Source organism: Marmota marmota, unplaced genomic scaffold (genome assembly GCF_001458135.2).
Source record: "Marmota marmota marmota unplaced genomic scaffold, marMar, whole genome shotgun sequence".
NCBI lineage: Eukaryota > Metazoa > Chordata > Mammalia > Rodentia > Sciuridae > Marmota > Marmota marmota.
In genome coordinates this window covers 700,131-725,641 of record NW_025999964.1, presented here as the reverse complement: position 1 = coordinate 725,641, position 25,511 = coordinate 700,131, and the positions used below count along the sequence as shown (strand labels likewise).

At 57.0% G+C, this 25,511-nt stretch overlaps 1 protein-coding gene across 14 annotated transcripts in view; it reads right to left on the bottom strand.

The window, feature by feature from the left end:
- The window catches only part of Ttll8 (tubulin tyrosine ligase like 8), a 72,551-nt gene that overhangs the window by 32,353 nt on the left and 14,687 nt on the right, over positions 1-25,511 (bottom strand). For 9 of the 14 annotated variants that reach the window (XR_007347626.1, XR_007347628.1, XR_007347627.1 and 6 more), the window contains exons 7-14: positions 23,335-23,449; positions 22,544-22,666; positions 18,612-18,798; positions 9,239-9,387; positions 6,875-7,115; positions 6,694-6,765; positions 5,241-5,676; positions 4,067-4,514 (exon numbers count right to left, since the gene is read on the bottom strand). Coding sequence is in view for 5 of the 14 variants with exons in the window: in XM_048803208.1 (XP_048659165.1) it covers positions 3,726-4,514; positions 5,241-5,676; positions 6,694-6,765; positions 6,875-7,115; positions 9,239-9,387; positions 18,612-18,798; positions 22,544-22,666; positions 23,335-23,449 (2,112 nt within the window). In the remaining 9 variants the exon portion in view is untranslated. Of the gene's footprint in view, positions 1-2,071; positions 4,515-5,240; positions 5,677-6,693; positions 6,766-6,874; positions 7,116-9,238; positions 9,388-18,611; positions 18,799-22,543; positions 22,667-23,334; positions 23,450-25,511 lie in introns of those variants that run through there. The other 5 variants (XM_048803208.1, XM_048803209.1, XM_048803211.1 and 2 more) reach the window with 2 other exon arrangements.

Genomic DNA, 25,511 nt, shown 5'->3' with positions numbered 1-25,511 from the left:
TGAAAAGACGGTTGCCTGTGTCGATGTAGAGTTTGATCCGTACCTCACACTGTGCACACAGATCAACTTCAGATGGGCTAAAGGTGTTCATCGAAAAACGGAACTTGAAGCTCTAGTAATTAATACAGGAGAGTAGTATTTTAAACTTTGAGATGAGGAAAGATTTCCTAAAACCAAAATAGCACTGAAAGAAAAAGATCGATAATTTGGCCACACGAAAATGAACAACTTTTGCTGATCAAAGGGCATCTTTTAAAAAACTGAGAACAAATTGCTAACTGGGAGAAGCCATCCAAAACAGCGTCTTTGAGCACAACTCACCCCCAGGAGAAAAGGCAACGGTAGGAATTGACATTTCACAGAAGGAAGTTACACAACCAACAACGCACACCAAGAAACCCAGCTGTCAATCAAGGGTGTGTGAGACATTAGCACAATCAAAACCGCAACCCGTCACCCCTCCAGTCCACTTGCTGGCAGCACCTGATGACCCACTTCTGTGGGTCCAGGAGACCTCTCTCAAGCTTCCCGTTGTCTCCTTAACCCAAGCATCAGCAGATCCCATGAGCTAGCAATTCCATCCTGGAAATACACTCACAAGACACTTGATCATGGCCATGGGGCATAAGAATGTTCACAAAAGCGCTGCCCCCCAAAGCAAAGCCTGCTACAGCCTAAACGCAGCCACGGGCGAGCAGGTCCAAGAGCTGCAGAATCCCCACAGGGACTGCAGCCACAGGGGCCAGTCTCAGCGATATGACGTCTGCGGGAATGTCCCGTTCCCCACCATGGGGCCCTACAATACCTCCTTAACAAGAAAGAATGGCTGAAGTCCAAAGTCTGTTAAAAGAGAGCACATAGGCTCAATAACGAGAATCGGAAAGGGACGCACAGGCAGGACTGGCGGGCGTAGGAATGGCGGCTCAGTGCTGGGGAGTCCCGCTCCACTGCCAGGCGGCGCTCACACCAAGGGTTCCCCGGAAAAGCAAAGCAGGAGGGCGTGATGGGCCGAGGTCGCTGCGGCAGCAGCTCATTACTTTATCACAGTGACTGAGATGAAAAACAGCCCAGCAAGAACAGAGTGTTTCATGAACTGAGAATTGCGATCAGCCACAGCATGTGCCCCTGAGGCCCCCGGAGTGAGAGAGGAATGAATGGACGAATCAGATAGAGTCCTGGCCAGGTGATTAAGTAAGGAAAAGAGGTACGACGATGATAAGGGTAAAGACAATTCATGAGACGATATAATCGCCTATGTGAAAAATCCAAGGGAATACTAATCCGTAAAACTGACGAAAATGTCCAGTGAGATGACTGGATTTAAAAAATCAACTCCATTTCTATAAACCAGCTGTATTTGTAGATATAATAAAATTTTGACAAGAGGGAACATTTACAATAGAGGAAAAAGAAAAATAAATCTACCCAAAAGAGAGCAAGAGCATTACAAAGAGAACTACAGGGGTTTATTGAAAACTCTGAGGGGTCAACAAATGGAGAGCCACCCAGTGTTCACAGACTGGAAGACTCGGCCGCCAAGGACTCGGCCCTTCCCAAATTAATACGTGAGTCTGATTTAACCCCAGTGAGAGCCTCAGCCGTCTCACTGTGCACTCTGTCTGGAGCGCAAGGAGCTCAGGGCCTGTCCAGGGAGGAGGAGTGTGGGAGGCCAACCTTACGGATGACTGAGTTACACTCCCCAGCTGGGTGCTGAGGCGCTCAGTCACAGAAATGGGTGTGTCTTGCTACAGCCCCATGGGTGAAGCTATTCTCACCTGTTCCTTTGTAATCTAACCCCTTGCCCTGTTTAGGAGAGAATCTTCCATGGAAGTGCCTGTGTGTGTCCCCTTCTCTTCCTGTGCCCTTGGGTGTGGCCTACCCAGGTGTCAGTCAACCTGCTGACAGTGGACATCATGAAGATAGACTCAGCCCCCTGAAACCTGACCTTGCCTCATTTGAATAGCTTCTCCTCAATAAAAGGGGTCAGCCGCGTGCTCTCGCTCTCTCTCTCTCTTTCTGCGGACCCTTAAGGTCAGAGGAGCCGTCACAGCAACCCCAAAGAAAAAGGTCTTTGTGGCTCTTGTGCGGTTATTTCGTGCAGCCCGGTCGGCCCAGTTTAACTGGAGTGACCCCTGAGCCTTTTGTCGTGAGAACAGAAACCTGGCAGAGGAGGCTGGGACCTGCCTGGGGATGCAGGCCCAGGGCAGAGCAGACCCACGCAGCAGGCCAACTGGGCGCACACCAGTCACGGGGGGATGTGTGCCCAAGAGCGGGGAGGGGCTTTCCCACAGGGGCCTGTCAGCACCCACAAAAGTCACCTAGACCCTGACCTGTAGGGCACCACAAGCCAGTTCCAGGAGACCTAGGGATAAAAGGCAGCAGCAATCTGCTGAAAGACTCCTTTGGAAGTCACCTCCGTGACCCTGGAGCAAGGACTCCAGTCAATGTGCCAAGAAATCACCTGACTTAGGAAGTTGATGCTTGCATCAAAGGACACCCCGAAGGAGTGCAAAGACAGGACACGGGTGGAAGAAGGTCTCTGCAATCAAAGTCAGCTGAGAGGAAACTGCGCATGAAGAGAAAGACCAGCACTCATGGAGCAGTGGACGGGCACGTTCCAGGACAGGAAACCTACGTGGTCACCAAGTGTCTGAAAGAGCGATTTGCATTCCATTTGTGAGTAGGAAGACACAGAGTCCCACTGTACACCACAGAGAGGCCCGTGCTGAGGTGTCGGGAGCAGTGGCCGCTGCAGTGGTGATCAGAGTGCAGACCAGCCCGCTCCCTGGGCTGCTTGCAGCACCCAGGGAATGGGTTGGCAGTGTCCCCCAAATTCACGTCCATCTGGAACCTGTGGAGGTGACCTTATTTAGGAACAGAATCTTTGCCAATGTAATCAGTGAATGACGTCATGCTGGAGCAGGTAGGCCCAACTGCTGTCCTTGTGAGGGATTCTGAACATACAGGCACAGGGGCAGTGTGCATGGGGACAGACCTAAGGGGGTGATGCAGCCAGCAGCCCCGGGAGCTGGAGGAGGCAGGAGGGAGCCTCCCTGGAGCCCCCACAGTCCTGCCGACACTCTGGCTTCCAGAGCAGAGAGTGTCTGTTGTTCTCAGGCTGTGGTACGTTAGGCAGTTCACACACCCAGCTAAGGTACAGCTGTCTGTCTACTGACCTTTCCCCCAGGCCCGTGGAGGCCCCTTAGTCTTCCTGGAGACACCTTCTTAATAATGTAAGCCTGGAAGTCACCCACACTGGGATGCCAGGCACCAGGCAGTAGGACAGACAGGCCTTGGTGACAGGTAGGACAAAGGGCTGGCAGTGTCCTCCAGGGGCACTGCCGGCCCTGCAGAGGTATGGTGCTGCTCCTGCCTGGAGCCCCCACGGGCAATCCGTGCATCCGCATGTCCAGCAGACCTGCTGGGAGCCGGGCATATCCCAGGCACTGGGGATACAGAGGAGGAGACAGAGCAGCAGCCCTGCCCAGAGCTTCCCATCTAGGGGAGACTGGCATGGCCAGGAGGGCTGCTGGGAGGGACCAGGTAAAGTCAGACAGACAGATTGACCATGGAGGGGACAGCCAGTGGGAGGGGAGTGCACCAGGCAGAACAGGTGGGGGCTGGCTGGCCCTGGGTCTCATGGCTACACTCGGGGCAGCACTGGCATGCAGATACAGTCCAGCCACACTGCCCATCTCAGGCACGACTTGGCTCCATCAGAACCTTCAAGGAACCAAGGCCAGAGCCTGGTGGTTCCGCCGCTTTGGGAAGCTGTTGGTCCAGTGACATTTCTCCTGCCTGGCTCTGTTCAAACACTCTGGCACAAACCCATCTGCACTACATCCAGAGAGACAGGGCACCGCCCACCGAGGCCCAGGGCGGGGGACACTGGAATTGCTGCTCCCAGCACTGTCTCCACCAGAGACCCCATGCTGGGTGCCAGTTGCCCCCAATCCCGCTCCCAAGCTCATGCTGATGCCCCAGTCCCATCCCTTCAAGACACAGCCGCTGCAATCACCAAACAAGCACAGGTGACTGGGGACACAGTCCTGAGCGCGCATCTCACCTGCTGCGGCGGGTGGCGTTGGGGACAGCGAGGTCTGCACCGACTTCGCGCTCTGCGGCGCGGGCGCCACGGGGCGCACGCTCAGCGAGCTCGCATCCACGAGTTCGGCGGGCTGCGCTTTGGAGAAGGTGCTCTTGGGGGCCTTACTGTCCGCGCGCGCCGGCCTCGCTCTGCAGCTTCGCTCTGCCGGCCGCTGCGGGGGCGCGGGCAGGGGGGAGCAGAGCGCCTTCGCGTCTTCCCGCTTCCAGTCCTGCACAGCCCCGCGCGGAGCGCCGCCCGCCAGGCCCGGCACGGCCGAGGGGCACCGCACTTTGAGTAGCTGAGCGTCGCAGAGGGAAGCCGGGAAATTGAAGTTGGTAATGGGCGGCATTTGCCTCTGGGCCGTCTTCATGCCGATGCCCTCCACGCAGAGGTCGGATCCGTTGAAGGGCGGCAGCTCCACCACGGGCTGGGGAGAGGATGCGGGAGCGAGGGTGGGCCTGCACACCTGACTCTGGGGTGATGTGGACCCCAGGAGGCTCTTGGGACCTGCAGGCCAGGGGTGGTCCTCTGACCCCACACCCAGGGACCAGAGATGCCCTTCTCTCCCAGTTCTGCCTCCGTGATGAGGCCTCAGCCAGGCACCTGGTCCCTCCTTCAGAGTGAGTCTAGGGCACAGGGCCTGACCCATGGTGCAGAAGCCCCGAGGTAAAGGCCCCAGGTAGCCCTGCTGTCCAGCCTGCTGGAGAGTTCTCTAGGGGAGGAGGCCCAGCAGGCCCTGGAAAATACAGCCTGGAGTCTGGGGGAGCCCAGGGAGTTCTAGCCAGGACCCAGCCGTGGCCACAGAGTCAGGATGGGGGCTGAGAACCAGGGGGAGCAAAGTTAGACTTCAGAGGTCCTGGGACAAGGTGGCCAGGGCTGCCCAGACCTCCCGGGGTCTGGAGTGAGCTCTTTGCTCCGTGCAGAGAAGACTGAAGTCAGGGGGAGCAGGGCAGGCCCAGCGCGTAGAGCACACCAGGACCAGGCTCACCAGACCTGGGCTCTGGACCTGTGTTCTCCATGATCCAGCAGGGCTGGTGGCCTGTGGCTCTGTCCAGCTGCTTCCAGTAACAGGAAGTGGAGGTGGCTGCAGCTTGGGACCCAAACCCCTCCCATGGACAGGTGCTTGCAGCCAAAGGGGCAGCTGCTCTCTTACCTGTCTCCATAGAAGCTCAAAGTTGCCGATGTCACAGTTGCGGTCGACCTTGCGGTCCACCACCACCTTGATGGTGTCCTCCTGTACCTGGGCACAGAGCTGGGCCGTGACGGGTGTGGATGGGTGCATGGTGGGACTGGAATTGATCTCGATCAGCCAGGGCTTGAAGTCCCGCCCGAGGATGAAGTCCGCGCCGTAGAGTTCGAAGCTGTTCTTGCGGGCCTCCACGTGGTCCTGGGCCACCTTCATGGCGTTGGTGATGGCCCTCTTCATGGAGGGGTAGATGACGCTGCCCCACATGGCCCCACGGCCCCGCTTCTGCAGGTACTCCTGGAACCTGGAGCTGGACCACATGTTGTGGCCAGGCAGCAGTGGGCTGCGCCCCTGGTCATTCCGGAGCCGCTTCTGGATGGAGTGGTTGCACAGGTGGATGGCACTGTAGGGCAAGGTGCTGTGAGGCCTGATGCCATCCTCCATCGCCTGCCCAGGTGGCCCAGGCCTTGCTGTGCCCGGGACCCCACACCTGGCCCAGGTGGTGGCAGGAGGGGCCCATGCTAGTGGACTGGGTTCTTCAGGCTCTGCCACCTGGGGCCACCGGGATCGTAAGGAGGCAATGCAGAAGCCCCAGGAACTGTCACAACCTCCCCAAGGCTGTTTCCCTATCTGCATGTTGGAAGGGACACTGGCCCTGGAAGGGCTGGTTTGGCGAGACAGATCCTGTGACGTCTCAGTTATACTCTTATCTTGCTCTGAATGGATTCAAAAGAAACACCACCTTTTGGGAGACTATAAAGTGCGACTTTGGGGACCGAGGACATTTTTGCTTGAACTGTAGCTATGTCGGGCCAGCACCCTGGGCTGGGAATTCCAACCTGTTCTGGGGGCGGGATCTGCTCTCACAGCCACACGTGAGCACTACCATGTGAAGTAGAGGGAAAGGAAAGAGGTGGGAGCTTCTGGAAGCTAGAGAGCCGTGGGGCCAGGCCCTGGGCCTATGGGCCCTGCCTGCCACTCGGGTCTGTGCACAGGCGGCCACAGCCACGCAGGCAGACTCTGGAGTCCTCTGTCAGTCCAGACGGAGAAGCAGGCTCAGCAGGGTGTGGGAGCTGCCAGGCAGGCGCTCATGGCTTGGTGAGGCATCGTGGGGCAGGCATGGGGCTGGCGAGGGCTCCCTGGGGTTCTTTGCACAGAGAGTTCCCGATCCCGTCCCTCTGGACCCCCTTGTTCTGGACAATTAGCCAGCAGCCCTACCCCAGGTGTGACCTAACAGGTGGGACTTGGGTGTGGCTGCCCACCCCCCGTCGGGGTAGAGTTCACCCCAGCAAGGTCTCTGTTGGGCCACTCACAAAACTGCAAGAGGGAGCCCTGGTTCGGGCAGAGGCTGGGGGATGCTCGTGTGGATGGCACGTCCCTTAGGAGTCACAGGCCCTCACTGTCCTGTCCGTGCTGGTACCTGGTGAGGTGGGGTTCACCACCGAGGGTGCCCTGTTCCCGGATGTCTGAGCCTCTGCCTGGTGCCCCAGTGCTTTGGTGGTGGAAGGCGACCGTGAGTGTGTGGAGCGGTCGGCAGCTGGGGCACCTGCCCACACACACCCCAGTGCTTGGCACTGTGGGCATGACAGCCCTCCACTGACCTGTCAAGGTTGTCCAGGGAGAAGCGCTGTGTGGAAAACCGCAGATAGCTCTCCTTGTAGAACCAGATGGTCAGGGGGTTCCAGTCTGTGACGAGGAACCACTGCCTGATGTCGAACTTGGTGTCATAGATGAGCATGGGCGTCTCGATGTACTTCTGCACCACCCACTTGTTGTCCTTGGTGGGCAGTTCCTCAGCCGCCAGCTCCAGGATGTCCTCCACCCGGTCCATGCACACTATGTCTGCAAGAGGCCACAGCTCAGGCCTGCGGCACGGCCTCTATGGTCCCAGCTCAGCTCCAGCGCCCACCTTGCCTTGGGTCCAGGACCAGGAGACAGCACGGCCAGCTGGGCAGGGCAGCTTCCCCCTCAGTGGAGGAAGCCATAGTTAGTGCCCAGCTTGCCCACTGCAGGGCCACCGTCCACACTCCAGAGAGGGGGATGCAGAGATCCAGGAGGGACATGGCAGGGGCAGTGGGACCTTCGAGGGCTGGACGGTCAGGACACTAATGGTGCCCTGATGGACGTGGTACGCGTGGAAGGTGGAGTCCCTGAGTTCTCTCTCGGTTCCCCATCACCCCCTTAGGCCAGGTGACTTGCAGTGGCTGGGACACGTGGGCAGGAGGGCAGGCCTCACTGTGTGCTGCCTCACTGTGTGCGTCCCTGCCTTTCTCTGCCGTGACAACTCTGAAGCCTGAGGGAATGGGGTCCCCAGGTAGGGGACTTGATGGGCAGAGCGCCTGGTGGTCTGCCCAGGCCAGCCACAATGACCACAAGCCTGAGTGACAACGTTTTGCTGAGGGCCACTGAGATTTGGGGCTGCCATTTCCTGACACCAGGGGTCTATCCTGGGTCTATCCTGACTGACACAGGGTGGAGGGACGCTCTGTCCACAGAACTCCAGAGGCATGAGGGAGAGCTCCTCACAGGGCACGAGACTGGTCCCTTCAGTTCCAGGGAGTGGAGACCCTGCCTGACACAAGAGCTCAGGACATGGCAACCAACTCCTGAAGTCACTGAGCCCCAGACACCTGGGCAGGAGCAGGGAGCGCACAGCCAGGGACCAACAGAGAGGAGTGCTGTGCTCTGGCTTTAGACAGGGGTCAAGGTGCCCATGCAGTGGGAGGAAGGTCTGGCTGGCTGGACGGGCAGAGTACAGGGCAGGGGTGGGCAGAAGAGCAGAAAGAAGTCTGCAGGACACGGGGTGTGGACCACACCTGCCAGGCAAGAGGAGGCTCAGGGAGAGGGTCAGGACTGAATGCAACAAAACCACACATTAATGCATGTTTTAAGATCACAAAAATCAACAAACTATTCAAAATAATTCAGGATGCAAATAGAATATCCAAACTAAAAATAAAGCCGACTCGGACACCCAGGAAGAAGACGACATTCTGAATCACAAACAAGAGGGTACCGCGAAGGCTGTCCACAGAGGGAATCTCACAGCACTGGGGACAAGTGAGTTCAGCACTCAAGTCAGAGATAAGGGGGACGTGCCTAACAGGAAGACTGGAAAATGCCACCAAAAGTTGATTGAAAACACGGGTAAAACGAGAAAACCACCTTGAGTTCTACCGAAACATACAAAAACACTCACTCCATTAGGAAAAAAATCAGAATATAATAATGGCTGTAATTTGAGAAAATGAAGTAAAAAACCTGAATAGGCAGTAACCACAACCACAGACAAAATCTAAGCAGTGTTAGGGCTCTGCTCTAAGAGAGAAGCTGGTTTTTATTTTAGTTAATTAATGTGTCTAGTTTTCAGCACTGGGGATTGAACTCAGGGGTGCTTTACCACTGAGCTACACTGGCAGTCATTTTTATTTTTTATTTTGAGACAGGGTCTCACTAAATTACTGACGGCCTCACTAAATTGTGAGGATGGCCTTGAACTTGTGATCTTCCTGCCTCAGCCTCCTGAGTTGCTGGGATTGTAGGTGTGGCCACCACACTCAGCAAGAGTCTGGGTTTTAGGGATGAGTTTGCTAGTGAATTAAGGTGTAGGAATCGCTCTCCCTGAGATGAACGTCCACTCTCTGTTTTAAAGGCTGGCGTGAGCCTGTCACTAAGCTCAACCAAGGTAATAGAGAAGGCCGACCACAAACCAGTCTAACCTGGGAATGCAGACGAGGAGAGACACTGGTTAACTGGCAGACCTGAACATAGCACTGAGACGGAATTGTGCGTCCTCCTCCTCCACCAGGCACCTGTGAGTCCTGAGCCCCCAGTGACCGCCACCCCAGCTCCCCACCTCCCCACAGGGCCACAAGCTGGAGACCACGGCTCGCTCCCGAACCCCTTGGGTGGATGTCAACAAGGGTGGCTCATGCCCATGGAGCACCCATTCCCGGGGAACTCACCTCGGCCCCGGGACTTGGCTGCAGGTTTGATGATCCAGATGTTCCGGAGCCCGTCGATCTCTGTCTGGGGGTTCACAGAAGTGATCTTATTCAGCAGAGCCTGGCACTGCGAAAAGTAACTCCTTGAACTGGAGATGAAAGCATCGCCGCTACAAAGCAAGATGCGGAAAGTGCGTGAGGCTGCAGAGCTGGCCACGCCCAGTGCACGTGGGTCGAGGACCGGCTGGGGCAGGCCAGGGTGTCCTGCCAACCAGAGCACAGCCAGGGACCCAGGCCTGCCAGAGTGCTCCTGGACAGGGAGGTCAAGAAGTGGGGACCCACCTTGTGGATCTGGCTGCCTGTGTACCCAGGATGCCAGGCCTGGGGCCACATGGGAACCACTGGAGGTGGCCGGTCCCTATGCAGAGGGTCCATCTGCATGCACCGCGTCCGATGGTCCCCCGGAAGAAATGGACATGCCATGCAGACCTTCCAGTCCACACCAGTGGCCAGTGACCACCCTGTGAGTCCGCTGCTGCCCAGACCCCAAGATATTGTTGGTGGTTTTGCAGAGCCAGGCAGCAGTGGCCTGACCCAGGAGGCCCCAGGATCTTGTGGCACTAAGGCCAGTGGAGCTGCCGAGCATCTCAGAGTCTGCGGAACCCTCTGCACCTGGAGAAGCTCCCACGCAGCACCTCAGCAGCCCATGGCATGGGACCCTCTGCGGCTGGCAGCCCAGCAGCTCAGGAGGAAGTAAGCACCAGGCCACGCTTCCTGCACAGGGCCCAGCACACTGGCCATGACCCAGGCTGAGGGGCATCTGGGTTCTGTTGCCCTGCTGGGAGGGAGGGCAGCATCCAGGAGAAAGTGACCCTGGCCATGTGGGCGGCCATCCTTGTGGAGCTGCAGTTGGGGGGGCCAAGAGCACATGAGCCCCCAGCAGTGACTGCCCTGCTGCAGGCAGGGAGCAGGGGACAGAGTGAGGGCTCTGCCGTGCTGGCTGAGTAGCAGTCAGGGCCCCACGCCCCTGAGAACCCTCTTGGGTGGTAGAGCAGGAGGGCGTCGAGGCTCAGCGAGCAGGTGCAGCCCCTGCCCCAGAAAGCTGTGGCCTGAGCTGGCCCCAGACCTGCCGTGAGGTGGCTCCTGGCCACAGGCTGCTCCCATGGCTGTGGCTTGGGGAGGTTAAGCAGTGGCCGCCCCAGGGGAAGGAGTCTCTCAGCCTCTCCCAGGACACGGCGCCCAAGTCTGGAAGGACCCCTCCTCCAGGAGCTGCCCTGCCTGGGTCTGCGGTGGAGGGGAGCTGGGAGGCCACAACTCTGAGAGCCAGCGTACGTGAGCCAGAGCCCCGGCGGGCTTCCGGAAGGACCGGCAGGCCAGGCTCTGGGCCCTGCCGCTCAGGAGAACAGACGGAGTCACTCCCACCCCGACCTGAGAAAGGGTGGTGCCGCCGGCCAGGCTCACTGGGTCCTGGTGCGCGGGGACCCCACGAGCCTTGGCCAGTAAGGACACGTGCTCCTGAGGCTCCCTGCCGGCCCCTGCAGAGCAGCCCAGACCAGACTCCACCGCCCCCCCTCCTGACCAGACGCAGGGGGCCTCCGTGACCCCTGGGACCTTCCTTTTTATTGAGGTCTAAGAAAATGTGGTCAAGTGCATAACGCCCTACCCAAAAAAGGGGAGTGCTCAACACCAAGTGCCACGAGGGACGAGGACAAACGCTGCTCCTCAGCAGGTTCCCTAGGACTCCGCCCCTGGACAGCAGCCACTTGCGTTCTGACTTTCTACCGCCTGCACCGGCTTTGCCTGGAACTTACACCTGATGGCCTCTCAGGACAGGCGGCGAGGCTCGCCTGGCCGCTGCGCCTCGGGCAGCAGAGCCAGTGCCAGGTCTGGGCTCTCGGAACAAGGCCTTTCTGAGCACACGCATCCGCCCTCGTGGGTGAAGACCTCGGGATGACTAGTTGGACACGGGGTGTGCAGATGCCTGGATTTGTGGGAACCGTGCGAGTTGCAGGGGCCCACACGTGTGGGGTGGGTGGCCTCCAGAGCCAGGAAGCCGCTCTCCCCTCACGAGCTCCTGTCTGGGGGCATCTGAAAGCCTTCTCTTGTGGACTCCTGAACGTTTCCATCGGACGCCTCTTCCTGACCCACAGCCGTCCTCAGAGTGACTAGGGGAGGCCTCACGGGACCCGCGGGCTGTCATGGTCTCCAGGACACTGCATGGCTCGCCTTTCCGTTCAGTCCATAGTGCACTCCAGTCGGCTGGTCACCACGGCGACCGAGAGACCCGACAAGAACGAGAGGAGGGAAAGCTTATGTGGGGGCTCACGGTTTAGAGGTTCAGTCCTGGGGCAGCTGACGCCATAGCTCTGGGCCCAGATGAGGCAGCACCTCATGGGCCTGGAGGAGGAGAGCAGCTCAGGGCACGGCACCAGGAAGCAGAGAGCTCTGCTCACCAGGAACAAAATGGAAACCCCACGGGCCACCCCCGTGGCCCAGCTCCTCCGCCACCCCCACTGCCAGCAGTCACCACCAGCTAACCCCTGCCGGTGGGTGAACCCACTAACCAGGTTACGGCTCTCGTAACCCAGTCACTTCACCTCTGAACCTTCTTGCCTTTGCCTCATGAGCTCCGGGGACGCCTCGTAGTGAACCTCAACGCAGCGCTGTCTGAGAAACGAACGGCACATAACGCCCCCAGCACGCACAGCATTGGTCTTCTCATCCTGGTGGACTGTGGAAATCTTCCCTTGGGTGCTGGAGGTCGCCCCAGTGTTGGTTTCTTAACTCTCTCACATCCTGTCTCCAGTTCCTCTTTGTGTGTCTGTGAAGCAGGATTCCACGTGCTGCCCGTGGCCCCAGTGCTGTCCACTGAGGGGCCTGGCCTCAGGTTACATGGACAATTGAATGAGGACCCGTTCCTGGGGTCTCCGTCCTGCTGCGCTGGATGGATCTTCTATTCTATCCCAATATACCTTATTATTACAGACTTAGTCTTGAAATTGGAGCATAAAATCCTCTAATTTTGTTTTTCTTGATCGAGCCTCTCTTGTCTTAAATTATTATTATATAGCTGTATAAATTTTAGAGTCACTTTAATTTCTCTTGCCTCCAAAGAAATCCCTGCCTAGATTTCAATTGGGATTCTGTTGACCTTTGGGTTGGTCTGGAGGAACAAACCACACCAGTAAGTGTCCTGATTTGTGAGCACATTTTTACACGCTCATACACATATATTAGGCACCTGACACCTCTGAGCTTATTACTTTCAGTTTAGGGACTGGAATGAGTTTTGCTAGATTTATTTCTAGATCTCTGTTGTTGCTTTTTATTGTATACTGTGATTTTAAATGTTAGTCTTACCCTCTCTGCTAGCACATGGAAATAGAATGACTTTGTATTAATCTTGAGTCCGGAGACCTTGTTAAATTCACTTAATTCTAATATTTTTAAATTTCTTAAAATTTTCTATGTGCACCATCACACCATCTACAAATAACGCGCTTCTCTCCACCTGTGCTCTTTGTCTTTCCCCTCGTCTCCCAACTGCTGGACGCGCCAGCCTGCTGATCAGAGGACGGCGGTGAGCGTCTGCGGACCATTCTGATTTCAGGACCACACTTCAGTGTATCCCGCTGAGAAGCATCAAGCTTCTCTCTTCCTGGTTTGCTGAAAACCTGAACATGGACAGGGATAAAATCGTAGCGTTTTTGTGAATGTTGAAATCATCACTTAATCTCTTCTGCAAAGGTGACAGAATTTGCTGGTCACTTTTTTTCCTTTTTTGGTACGGGGGTGAACCCAGGGGTGCTCTACCACTGAGCCACATTCCCAGCCCTTGTCATTTCATTTTGTTCTGACTCAGGGCTCACCAGTCTCCAAGGCTGGCCTTGCACTGTGTTCTTCTGCCCCAGCCTCCTGGCCGCTGGGATCACACCTGGCTGCCATGGGTCACTTTTAAATGGGTTTCTGGGTTTCCAAATGTGCAGCTTTCACACCTGTCTTCTGAGGTTGCTGTCTGGCTTAGCCCTTTCTCCAGAGCCCATGCCTCCATGGCATTCACGTTGGGCATGGTCCCTGCACCTGCCTGGTGGGCGCTTTGACCGTCAGGCTTCACTTTTGGCTCTGAAGGCGCCTGATGGTGACGTGCGCATCTGACCAGACGCAGCCACAGCAGCCTCCCTTGCTGCTGCTTCCCCGAGCGTCTTCTCTTGGTTTCACTCCTGAGTGTCCCGCAGTCACATGTAAAAGGGGTCTCCGTGAACCTAGTTGAGTCTTTGGGGTTTTTTTTAAAGCATTACTCTGGAAGTCTTTGTCTTCAGGGTACTTGCTGCATTCAGTGGAACGGGGTGATTTTGTTTCTTCATTTCTAATCTGAATTATGCCCGTGTTATGTACAACACGCATATGTTTGTAGGCTACATAAAGACGAGCAAACACGTTACTTACACACAGCGTTGCATTTTAACACGGACTCAACTATGTGAATATATTCAAAGGGCTCCGTGATTCGTATGTGCTTGGAAACTGGTAAGATGTTAAAAATCAAGAACCTATGTTCAAATTGTAACTCAATAAGTATATTTTTAAACTTAGGCTGAAATAGAAGAAGTGGACATATGATCACCAAGGTGTATGTGGACTCCCGGAGAGCTGGCCAGACCATTCCCTTGGAAAGTCTGTGTCTATAGTGCCTCTGTGCAATTCTGACGCGGGTCCTGGGCTTGTGACAGGGCCCTGGGACCACCGATGACAAGGCACCTCACCACCCATGCGGTGGTGTGTCTGGGGTCCTGAGCCACAAGCACAAGTTAGCTGGAGGTGGCGGGCCAGCACACAGAGGCAGAATGGGGGCCCAGAAGCAGCGAGGCTCTCTGCAGTGACTTCCAAAGTGTTCTCCCAAAGAGAAATGCAGGTAGACTGGACTCCAAGAGCGGCGCATTTTCCGGCCACCCACCCCCCCATACCAGGATTCTGAGCGCACCCCACAAACCACCCGAAGCATGGGCAGGAGACGCGCCCGGGCTCTGAAGAGCCTGTGAGGAGAAGCAGCAGAGACCGACCTCCTTGGTAGGAGCATGGGGAACAGGCCCACTGAGGACGGAGCATTCTGAAGGGCCAGCAGGGCGGGGTCTTCCTGTGATGGCGTGAGCTGTGACTATGCAGGAGCCGCCCTGCCCGGCTGTGTTCAGCTGAAGGGAGGACTCAGGCTAGTATCCAGAGTGGACCGGAAGGGCCTGGCACAGGGCAGGGCACAGCGGCCAGGGGGAGGCAGCCGGCCGCACACTGCACCTGCGGTTAGCCAGCGGTTCCCCAGAGCCGCGGGACAAGGCCCCCGCAGGATGAGCAGGAAGACCAGGACTCCCAGGACCGCCGCCCAAGCCACTGAAACCAAAGCCAGAACCTCGGAGCAGCAGGAGAAAGCACCTGGCCTCCTGGACAGAAGAGTGCTGAAGGGTGAGGCAGCCGTGGCCGCAAGGCACAGCCGAGCAACCCAAGAACTCCGCAGGTGGAGGACTTCGCTCCAGAGAAGGCGTCCTTCAAAACTGAAGGACACAGGCTGAGAAAGAAGCGGAACCACGAGGTTCCCACCCCAGATCATCCCTGGAAGGAATATCAAGAGCAGCTCTTCAGACGCAGCTGAGGGACCACAGGAGTCAGGAGCTGCCCTGGGAAGGGCCAAAACGCAGAAAACCAAGCAGGACTGACCCTGCAAAGCCACGGAGAATAGCCCCGGGCAGCTTGGAGCCCAGAAACAGTGGACCAGGGTGGGCGCCTCAGGGAGCCGGAGCTGTGAGGGAAGCAGGGCGAGTGCCAGTGGGCAGTGGCAAGGGAGGGAGGCCCAGCAACTGGGCAGACCACCAGCAGGGACGGGCGTGCCACAGGGTGAAGCACAGAGCCCTCAGGGCTCCCTCACCAGGTGGCATGGGTGGGCACAGTAGCCATGTGCCCCTTGACAACCTGAAGAGGGCCTGCTGTGCGGCCAGTCCTGACCTCCTGACCCACACAGCACTGCGGAAGCAGGGTGGACTGCAGGAGTGAGGGGCTCAGGGCGCCTTTCCTCCGAAGGCATGCGGGTCATTTTCTTCCCTGGCTGCAGGCTGGGGCTCAGTCCTGGGGAGGGCTTCACTGAGGGAGGAGAAGCCACGTGGCCATGTGAACTGTCACTGGGACTTGCCAGAGGGGCTGGACGCACAGCGTTTCCCAGCTGTCCTCCCTCAGTGGAACCTGGGTCATCTGCACAGAAACAGTGAGGCCGCCCCAGCTGTGGGGCTCAGGAGGCCGTCTCTGGGCCGGGCCTGCGGCAGGCTTCTCACATCCCCCAGACACCTGACCCAGAGCTGGCCCACGGCCACCCACAGCTGTCAGTTGGACCTGAGGATGCAGATCAGAAGCACTGACTGGCTGAGGACCTGGGCCCCTCGCCATGGCTTCACCGCCACAGGGTGTGGCCCCAGGGGACGTCACACACGGCAGTCCCCACTTCCTTCCTGCATGAGGTCTGGCTGGCAGGAAGAACCAAGGAGCAGGAAAAGAGAGCAGAATGTGAGTGGAGACGAGGACCAACGGCAAGAGGGAACCCAGACCTGGTGCCAGAGCCAGGCAGACCACCAGCAGGGACGGGCGTGCCACAGGGTGAAGCACGTGGGTCCAGACGGAACCAGGAGACCCCAGACAGGCCAGTGGAAGATACCCAGGCTCGGCCTCAGAACAGAGCAAGGAGACCAGGAGAGCCCACCGGGTGGTCTCCACGATAAAGCCAGGGTGCAGGGAGGCCGGTGGGCGTGGGGAGGCCGGTGGGCGTGGGGAGGCCAGTGGGCGTGGGGAAGCCAGTGGGGTGGGGAGGCCAGCAGGGAATGGGGCCTGGCAACACCTGTGGAGGCCACAGACAAGAACTTCTCTAAACCACAGAAGACAGCCCTAGATTTAAAACTCCTCAAACCCTGAGACAGAGAAACCAAACAAAGCCACATCCAGGCACAGCAAAGTCAAACTTCAGGAAAAGAAAGAGAAAACCTTGAAAAGCAGCCCAAGAAAGAGTGTTGGGGGCATGGCAGTGGGAGCCGCAGCCGGCCTCTCGGCCCAGTGCCACAGCCCGCATCATGGAGAGGCACTGTAGAGAGCTCCCCAGCTGCCCGGCCGGCTCGCCCCTCAACTCGAAGACCAGCTGCAGCCAGTGCAGGAGACTCGGCAGCAGACATGGGGAGGACCACAGGCTGGAGAAGACGCGATGGAGGCGCCTCAGGGGTCACTGCCTGCAGAAGGGAGACCCTGGGGCAGGGGTGGGGCGCTTGGCTGCTGGAGTCTCCCACTTGTCCAGGGAACAGTGAGACAACTCTGAGGCAGACCATCAGAGTCGAAGATGTCCAGAGCGATGCAGAAGTGTCAGAGGGAAAGGGCAGTGGGGACAGAAAGCAGGAGGCCATCTGTCATCAGAACAGAGACTGCAAGCTGAACACTCATGGCATCGTGTGCAGAGGGCTCCTGGCCTGCACTGATGGAAAGACAGCTTGATGGACAAACAGCAGGCCCAACATAACTGCTTGTTGTTTATCTTTACAGCCCTGGGGACTGAGCCCGGGGTGCCCTACCACGGAGCTGAGCCCTGGGGACTGAGCCCGGGGGTGCCCTACCACAGAGCAGCAGCCCAGCCCTGTTTATTTACTCTTTTATTTTGAGGCAGGTTCTCACTAAGTTGCCAGGTTTGGCCTTGAATGTGATCCTCCTACAACAGCCTCCCAAGTCTCTGGGATGACAGTGACACTATGACACACTTTAAATATAAAGGTACCAGTAGATAAAAAGCAAAAGGTTGGAACAACAACAACAAAAAAGATCCATACCTTGCAAACTAAAGAACGCTGGTGTGGAGGGCAGGGTAGCTCAGTGTAGAGGGCCTAGCAGGCCCCAGGCCTTGGCTCCACCCTGTAGCCACACACACACACACACACACACACACACAGAGTAAACAGAAGGCCAGCATCGCTGTACTTTATCAGAAAAAGTGGAAAGTAAGGGAAGAATCACTCAGAAGAGGCTAAGAGGGTATTTCTTTACGACAGAAGATAAATCTCCTGTGATCACAGAAGAGAAGGCTACTTCACTGCATTCGAGCCAGCGGCCACAGGGTCAAGAGAGACACGGAAGTCTCCAAACGTGGCTGGCATCTCTAAGGTCCCCTCGGCATCTCAGGAAGAAGGAGGGGACACCATCAGGTCCTCAGAGGAGTGCCAGTATCTTCGGATTACTCAGGGGCCAGAGAGCGGCAGTGCCGTGTCCACTCCCCACCCGCCCGCCCGCCCCTTGTCCTCTCGCCCCCAGCTGGCAGGAAGCAGAGGCGAGAGCCTCCGGGTGGCCAGGCCGAGGGGCTAGCTTGGTCCCCTCCTGACAGCGTGTGGCTGCCAGGTTCACCACCCCCATCACTGCACCCACGCTGCACACCACACCAGTGACAGGGTCCACTTTGTGCCTCAGCAGGACAGGAAGGAGGAAGGAAAGAAGGGACAGGGACCAAAATGCCCTGGGATGGCATGGAAGCCCAGCAGACCCTCCTGAATGGGGGCTTGTCCCCCTCCTTTGCCCCAAGGGGCCTGGGCCGCCTCCGCCCCTCTCTTCTCCCCCATGGTGGCTGGGAAGGACTTGGCCCCCCGGAGGGGGGGAGGTGAATAGGGCTGCAGCAGTAGGGATAGTGAGCATCCTGGACAGCCCAGGCCTGGGCAGCCCTGCAGACAGTCCCTCACCTACTACCCAGAGCCAGCCAGGTGCAGCTGCTCAGACCTGCCAGGCTGCTGTGGGATCAAGTGAGGCTACACATAAAGGTGGTACCCAGAGGCACCCAAGGGTGTCTTCCTGTCCACAGCCAGCAGGGGACTGGGGGGACAGGCAGCAGAAGACCTGGGCAGCCCAGCACCCAGAGAGACACCCAACACACAGGCAGGAGCCCCAACACCCAGGCAGGAGCCCTGACATCCAGGCAGGAGCCCCGACACACAGACAGGAGCCCTGACACACAGACAGGAACCCCGACACACAGACAGGAGCCCCGACACACAAGCAGGAGCCCTGACACACAGACAGGAACCCTGACACACAGCCCAACACCCAGACAGGAGCCCCGACACCCAGGCAGGAGCCCCGACACACAAGCAGGAGCCCTGACATACAGCCCAACGCGGGCTGAAGTCCCACTGCTCAGGCAGGAGCCTGACACCTGGACAAGCACCAGACATCCAGGCAGGAGTCCAGATGCCCAGGCAGGCACCCGATGCCCAGACAGGAGCCCAGCACTAAAGGCTGCTGGCCCCAGGAAGCTCCTGATACCCCCAGGGGAACGGAGGCCAGTGCAAGTGCCCACATCCGTGCCTCTGCACTCAGGGCCATGGGAGGCATGTCTTACTGGACAAGGGAGTAGTACTGCTGGATCAGGTCATTCCACTCATCCTCGGAGAGCTCCTCTTTGCTGCTCTCGGACACGTCGATGTCCTCATGCTCCAGCTGCCCCAGGTAGGCCTGGCACACCTTGCAGGCTGTGTCCACAAGCTGCCCCGAGAGGCCCCTGAACTTCTCATCTGCATCCTCAGGATCTGAAACCCAAGCACAGGTGTTGGTGTGTCCCATGCCAAGGGGACAAAGGCCATCACTCAGCCACAGAGGTCCTCTAGGCAGCCACCACAGGGTGATACCTCCTTCTGGGCAGGGGACCTCTCCCCGCACTGGACCGTCCTCCTCTGCTTGGCGTGCACCCCTTCCCCTCTGAGGACCAGACAGCTCTCCTGCCAGCAAGGAGATGCTACTTGCAAACTTTTTCAAAAACTCTGATATGACCACATTGGGCTACTGTAGGTGCTCCCCAGCACGACCGGCTTCTCAGAGCACATGCACAGATGTCCCCGAGGCCCCTGCACCTGTCCATCACACAGCACCACATCCTTCTGAACCCCAGGCCTCAGGACCACTGTTCAATCTCAGGAAGTGCAGGGTGAAAGCAAGTCTTGGGCAGCATCAGGGATGTGGGTACTGACTGAAAGCAACCATGGCCCCCCTGGCCCTGGGGCGAGCCTGCAGTGTGTGAAAGCAACGGGGGACTCAGGAGTCACTTGCAGGGGCAGCTGTGATGCGGCACAGACTTCCCAGCAACACTTCTGCAGAGATGACCACAGGCACTCAGATTTCCTCCTTTTTTTTTTTTTTAAATTTGTTTTTAGTAGATGGACACCATACCTTTATTTTATTTATGCACGAAAGTCACACTCCATTCTCACAAGAAAAAGCTGAGCCCATGAAAAACTAACAGCTCTTCCCTGATCTATCAGAGAAGTGAGGCAAAAACACCGTCTCCAAGCTGGAGAGACAGACGGTCACGCCCGAGTCTGAACTGCCGGAGGCAAGGGGCACAGCAGGTGGACACAGAGAGGAAGTCCACAGGAGCAAAACTCACTTAGGTGGGGCTGTGGACCCCAGTGGAGGCTTTGCCCTGGATGCCCCAGCTCTTGCTCTCCACACACTGGTTGAGCACCCACATTCTGTGTGGAAACCCTCCTCTTACCTGTAAGGCAGACTGACTCTTCCTTCTGGATCTGTCATGAGCCTAGTCTTTTTGCTATTCCATTCTGAATGTCTCTCTGTGTGTCACATCCGACTATATATTAAATGACTTAAATATCTCACTTAACAGATAACATCAAGAGGCTAAAGAAGCTGGACACGGTGCTGCATGCCTGTAATCCCATCAGTTTGGGAGGCTGAGGCAGGAGGATCACAAGTTCAAAGCCAGCCTTAGCACCTGTGAAACTGTCTCAAAATAAAATACAAAAAAGAGCTGGGGATGTGGCTCAGTGTAAGCACCCCTTAGTTCAATCCCTGGTACCAAAAAAAAAAAAAAAAGCTAAAGATCAGATGCAGGAAAATAATTTGACAAATCCAACACCTACTCGTGATAAAAACCCTCAGGAAGAAAACTTCAATGTGAAAAGAATATCCACCACAGATGCACAACTAGCATCATACTTAATGGTGAGAATCAGCAGCTATCTTGCAGGGATCAGAACAAGGCCAGGACATCCTCTCTCACCACTGATTTTCAACACTGTGTTGGAAATGCTAGATAATGCAATAAGACAAGGAAATAAAAAGTATACAGATTGGAAAAGAAGAAATAAAACTGTCTTTATTCCAGATGGCATTGTTGTCTATGTAGAAAATCCAAAACAGACACACACACTCCTGGAGGAAATAACTTTATTACATAACAACAATGAACAATTGGAATTTGAAATTAAAAACAAAATAGCATTTATATTAGCACCCCCAAAGTTGAAATATTTATGTATAAATAAGAATAACAACATATGTGTAAGATCTGTGTAAGGAAAACCCCACAAAACTGTGATAAATGATCTCAAAGAACTAAATAAATGAAGAGTTATGCTGTGTGCATGAGTAGAAAAGACTCAATATTATCTTAATGTCAGTTCTTCAGAGTTTGGGCTATACATAGTCCCAACCGAAAGCACATCAAGTTATTTTGTGAATATTGACAAACTGATTCTAAAGTCATACCGAGAGGCCCAAGACCAGAATCTGCTTCAACTCCAAATCGAAGGAGAAAAACTAACCTAACTAACTCTAGCTGACTTAGCAACTTCTGTGCCCACTGTGGTCAAGACAGCATGGTCCTGGGGACAGAATACATAGAGATCCATGGACAGAATAGAGTCCAGAACAGGCCCACACAGATGTCATCCTCTCTACCAAGGAGCAGATGTAACAATGGGCAAAGACAGTCTTTCAACCAAGGGTGTGGAGCAGCTGGGCGTCCAAATGCAGAGGCAAACAAAACCAAATCCAGGCACACAATGCACATCTTCCCTCAAATTAACTCCAAAGGGTTTCAGGCCCCATGTAAAGTGGAAAACTACAGAACTCCCAGGAGAAGAAACAAAATCCAGACGACTTGGGGTCTCAGCGCCTTTTCATGGGGGGCCAAAGGTGCCATCCATGAAAGAAATCACTGGGAAGTCAGAACTCATTAAAAGCAGATGTGTCTGCTCTGTGAGAGGCCCTGTCAAGAAGAGGGGAAGACAAGTGGCCACCTGGGAGAAAACACCTCCCAGTTTGGTAACGGAATGATCCAGTGCAGCAAAGAACTCTTGAAACAGCAAGCAGACAACAGCCAGATTTAAGATGGGACAGGGGATCTGACAGACGCAGATGCAGAGACGGCCAGCCACGCAGGACAGGATGTTCCACATCCTGTTGCTGAGGAGCTGAAGTTAATAGCGGGTGATGCTGTGACCACTCTGCAGCACCGAGGACATGCAGCACATCTGTGAGCGCAGGCTGGTGGGAAGGCAGGGTGCCACCACCTGGGACACAGTGGGCGATTTCTCATGGAACTCAACACATTCCTGCCACAGTGCCTAGCAATCGCACTCCTTGGTATTCACCCAAATGAGTGGAAGACTTACACCCACAAGACCCAGCCACGGAGCTTCACTGCAGCTTTATCACACAGATGCCCTTGGGGCGAGCGGATAAACAAGCCAGAGTGCCAGGTTATTCAGCCCTGCAGGGAACAGCCATCAACCCATGGTGGACAGGACCTCAAAGGGTTATGGACAAGCAAATAAAGTCAGTCTGCAGAAACTACGGTCCTGGGACTCCAGCTATACCACCTTTATGGAACAGCAATGGGACCAAGGCCACAGGGGCCAGCTGAGCCAACCACAGGTGGCCAGGGGAACGTTGGTCACACATCTTCAACGTCCCACCTGGACAGGCAAATGAGGCAGCAGCTCCAACCTGAGGCAGCCAGCGACATTTCCCTCTGCTTCCACACCTACCCCATAACGGCCCTCCCCTGTTCACCTTCTGCTGAACTGGGAGCCCCCGGAACCACTTGTGGCCTGGGACTGCCACATTCACAAATCAGTTTGCTCAAATACACGCATTAAAATGCCAACATTTAGCCTTTGACTGTAACAAATGCACCATTCTTGGGGGTGGCAGTGGTGGGCAGGGTATAGGAGACTCCTGTGCCTTCTGCACAATTTTGCTGTGAAGCTAAAATTTGCTGAAACAAATTTTCCAGAGTAACCCACTTATGTCCATAGGCCACAGGGTGAGCGGGAGAGTGTGGTCCTCTCCTGAATCAGCACCCTTGGCACTGTGAGCTCCGGTGCCACTGTGGGATGAGGGTCATGACCTCCCAGGCCCCCAGTAAAGGCAGGAAAGGCCAACCAGTGAGAATCACTGGGAGAGCCAGATGCGCGGGCGCCGGGAGAGGGCTGCTCAGACCCTAGAACCACGGTGCCACCCACCGGCCCTTACCTTTCCTGGGGCCAGTGTCGCTTTGCCTGGCCTCCTCCCGCCTCCTGGACCTGTTTCTGTTGTAGTTCTGGTGGCTGACCACCCACTTGAGGATGCTAGAAGCCACCGTGCGCCGGAAGTCCTCTGGAAGGAAATGGAGGCCTCAGTTGCTGCCCACGTCCAGGACTGGGGATGGGGATGCAGTAGGCAAGGCAAGGCTCCCCATTACTCTCAGCCAGCACCTAAGCCCTGCAGGGCCTCACTTCTGCCCCCAGCTGCCCTGTCTACCCCCTCCTGCTCTTCCCTCCCTGTGCTTTCTCGGGTCCTGTCTTCAGGCCCACCCCCATCTCCACCCGTCTCAGCATAGGGCCAGAGGGATCTTTCTAGAAGCTCTTCTGCTACAGCTCCAGGATGTTCTGGGGTCTCCCAACCACTATCCCCATCCCAGGGCCTCTCTGGGCCCCTGGACCCTCAGGTGGCTGAGCCCTCCTGCCCAGGGGTCTTGTCTGCACCCCCCAGTGCAGATGCAGCACACAGCGGTGGGTCCCGTGTTCCCAGGCTTGAGGCCCAGCCTGGCTCTGAGCAGCACAGTGGTCACTCAGTCCAGGTCAGTGACAAGCAGGCAGAGCAGCTCAGAGCCAATCAGCCACACCCAGCTCTGCAGCCTCTGACACCTCCTCCCTCCCATGCTCCCCGCATTGCCAGTGGAAGTCTCTGGACTGGTTCTCGCTGAGTGGATGGTGGTCCTTCCTTAGCGGTCCTGGCCCTAGGCCGGTGGGACTGCAGACCCCAGGAGGTAGTCCGTCACTTACCCAGGAACTCCTGCTTTTCGCTCTCAGTGCAGAGGCTGTAGCAGCGCGGGAAGAAGGAGTCGGGGTTCACCTGGACGTACCATGGCAGGCTTCGCATGTTCACACACAGCCCAATCTCCAGAGACAGCGGCACGTCAGGGGCCCGCAGGGGCAGCCCGGCTGCACCGCACCCGCAAGGCGAGGACTGTTCGTCCACCTGGGACCCGTCCTTGGCTTGGCCAGTGTGCCCTGAGGAGGGGGCTTCTGTGGCCCTGGGAGCACGCGGTGGTATAGCAAGAGACACAGAGGCGCCCTGGGGTTGTGGGCATCCGGGCAGGTGCCAGCGACCAGCCACAGGAGGTGGGGCATCCTGGGGAGGAGCCCACTGACCCGGCGCTGGCTGTCCAGCCCTGAGGCCCAGGGCCTGCCCGCGCCGGGTCAGTGGGCTCCTCCCCAGGATGCCCCACCTCCTGTGGCTGGTCGCTGGCACCTGCCCGGATGCCCACAACCCCAGGGCGCCTCTGTGTCTCTTGCTATACCACCGCGTGCTCCCAGGGCCACAGAAGCCCCCTCCTCAGGGCACACTGGCCAAGCCAAGGACGGGTCCCAGGTGGACGAACAGTCCTCGCCTTGCGGGTGCGGTGCAGCCGGGCTGCCCCTGCGGGCCCCTGACGTGCCGCTGTCTCTGGAGATTGGGCTGTGTGTGAACATGCGAAGCCTGCCATGGTACGTCCAGGTGAACCCCGACTCCTTCTTCCCGCGCTGCTACAGCCTCTGCACTGAGAGCGAAAAGCAGGAGTTCCTGGGTAAGTGACGGACTACCTCCTGGGGTCTGCAGTCCCACCGGCCTAGGGCCAGGACCGCTAAGGAAGGACCACCATCCACTCAGCGAGAACCAGTCCAGAGACTTCCACTGGCAATGCGGGGAGCATGGGAGGGAGGAGGTGTCAGAGGCTGCAGAGCTGGGTGTGGCTGATTGGCTCTGAGCTGCTCTGCCTGCTTGTCACTGACCTGGACTGAGTGACCACTGTGCTGCTCAGAGCCAGGCTGGGCCTCAAGCCTGGGAACACGGGACCCACCGCTGTGTGCTGCATCTGCACTGGGGGGTGCAGACAAGACCCCTGGGCAGGAGGGCTCAGCCACCTGAGGGTCCAGGGGCCCAGAGAGGCCCTGGGATGGGGATAGTGGTTGGGAGACCCCAGAACATCCTGGAGCTGTAGCAGAAGAGCTTCTAGAAAGATCCCTCTGGCCCTATGCTGAGACGGGTGGAGATGGGGGTGGGCCTGAAGACAGGACCCGAGAAAGCACAGGGAGGGAAGAGCAGGAGGGGGTAGACAGGGCAGCTGGGGGCAGAAGTGAGGCCCTGCAGGGCTTAGGTGCTGGCTGAGAGTAATGGGGAGCCTTGCCTTGCCTACTGCATCCCCATCCCCAGTCCTGGACGTGGGCAGCAACTGAGGCCTCCATTTCCTTCCAGAGGACTTCCGGCGCACGGTGGCTTCTAGCATCCTCAAGTGGGTGGTCAGCCACCAGAACTACAACAGAAACAGGTCCAGGAGGCGGGAGGAGGCCAGGCAAAGCGACACTGGCCCCAGGAAAGGTAAGGGCCGGTGGGTGGCACCGTGGTTCTAGGGTCTGAGCAGCCCTCTCCCGGCGCCCGCGCATCTGGCTCTCCCAGTGATTCTCACTGGTTGGCCTTTCCTGCCTTTACTGGGGGCCTGGGAGGTCATGACCCTCATCCCACAGTGGCACCGGAGCTCACAGTGCCAAGGGTGCTGATTCAGGAGAGGACCACACTCTCCCGCTCACCCTGTGGCCTATGGACATAAGTGGGTTACTCTGGAAAATTTGTTTCAGCAAATTTTAGCTTCACAGCAAAATTGTGCAGAAGGCACAGGAGTCTCCTATACCCTGCCCACCACTGCCACCCCCAAGAATGGTGCATTTGTTACAGTCAAAGGCTAAATGTTGGCATTTTAATGCGTGTATTTGAGCAAACTGATTTGTGAATGTGGCAGTCCCAGGCCACAAGTGGTTCCGGGGGCTCCCAGTTCAGCAGAAGGTGAACAGGGGAGGGCCGTTATGGGGTAGGTGTGGAAGCAGAGGGAAATGTCGCTGGCTGCCTCAGGTTGGAGCTGCTGCCTCATTTGCCTGTCCAGGTGGGACGTTGAAGATGTGTGACCAACGTTCCCCTGGCCACC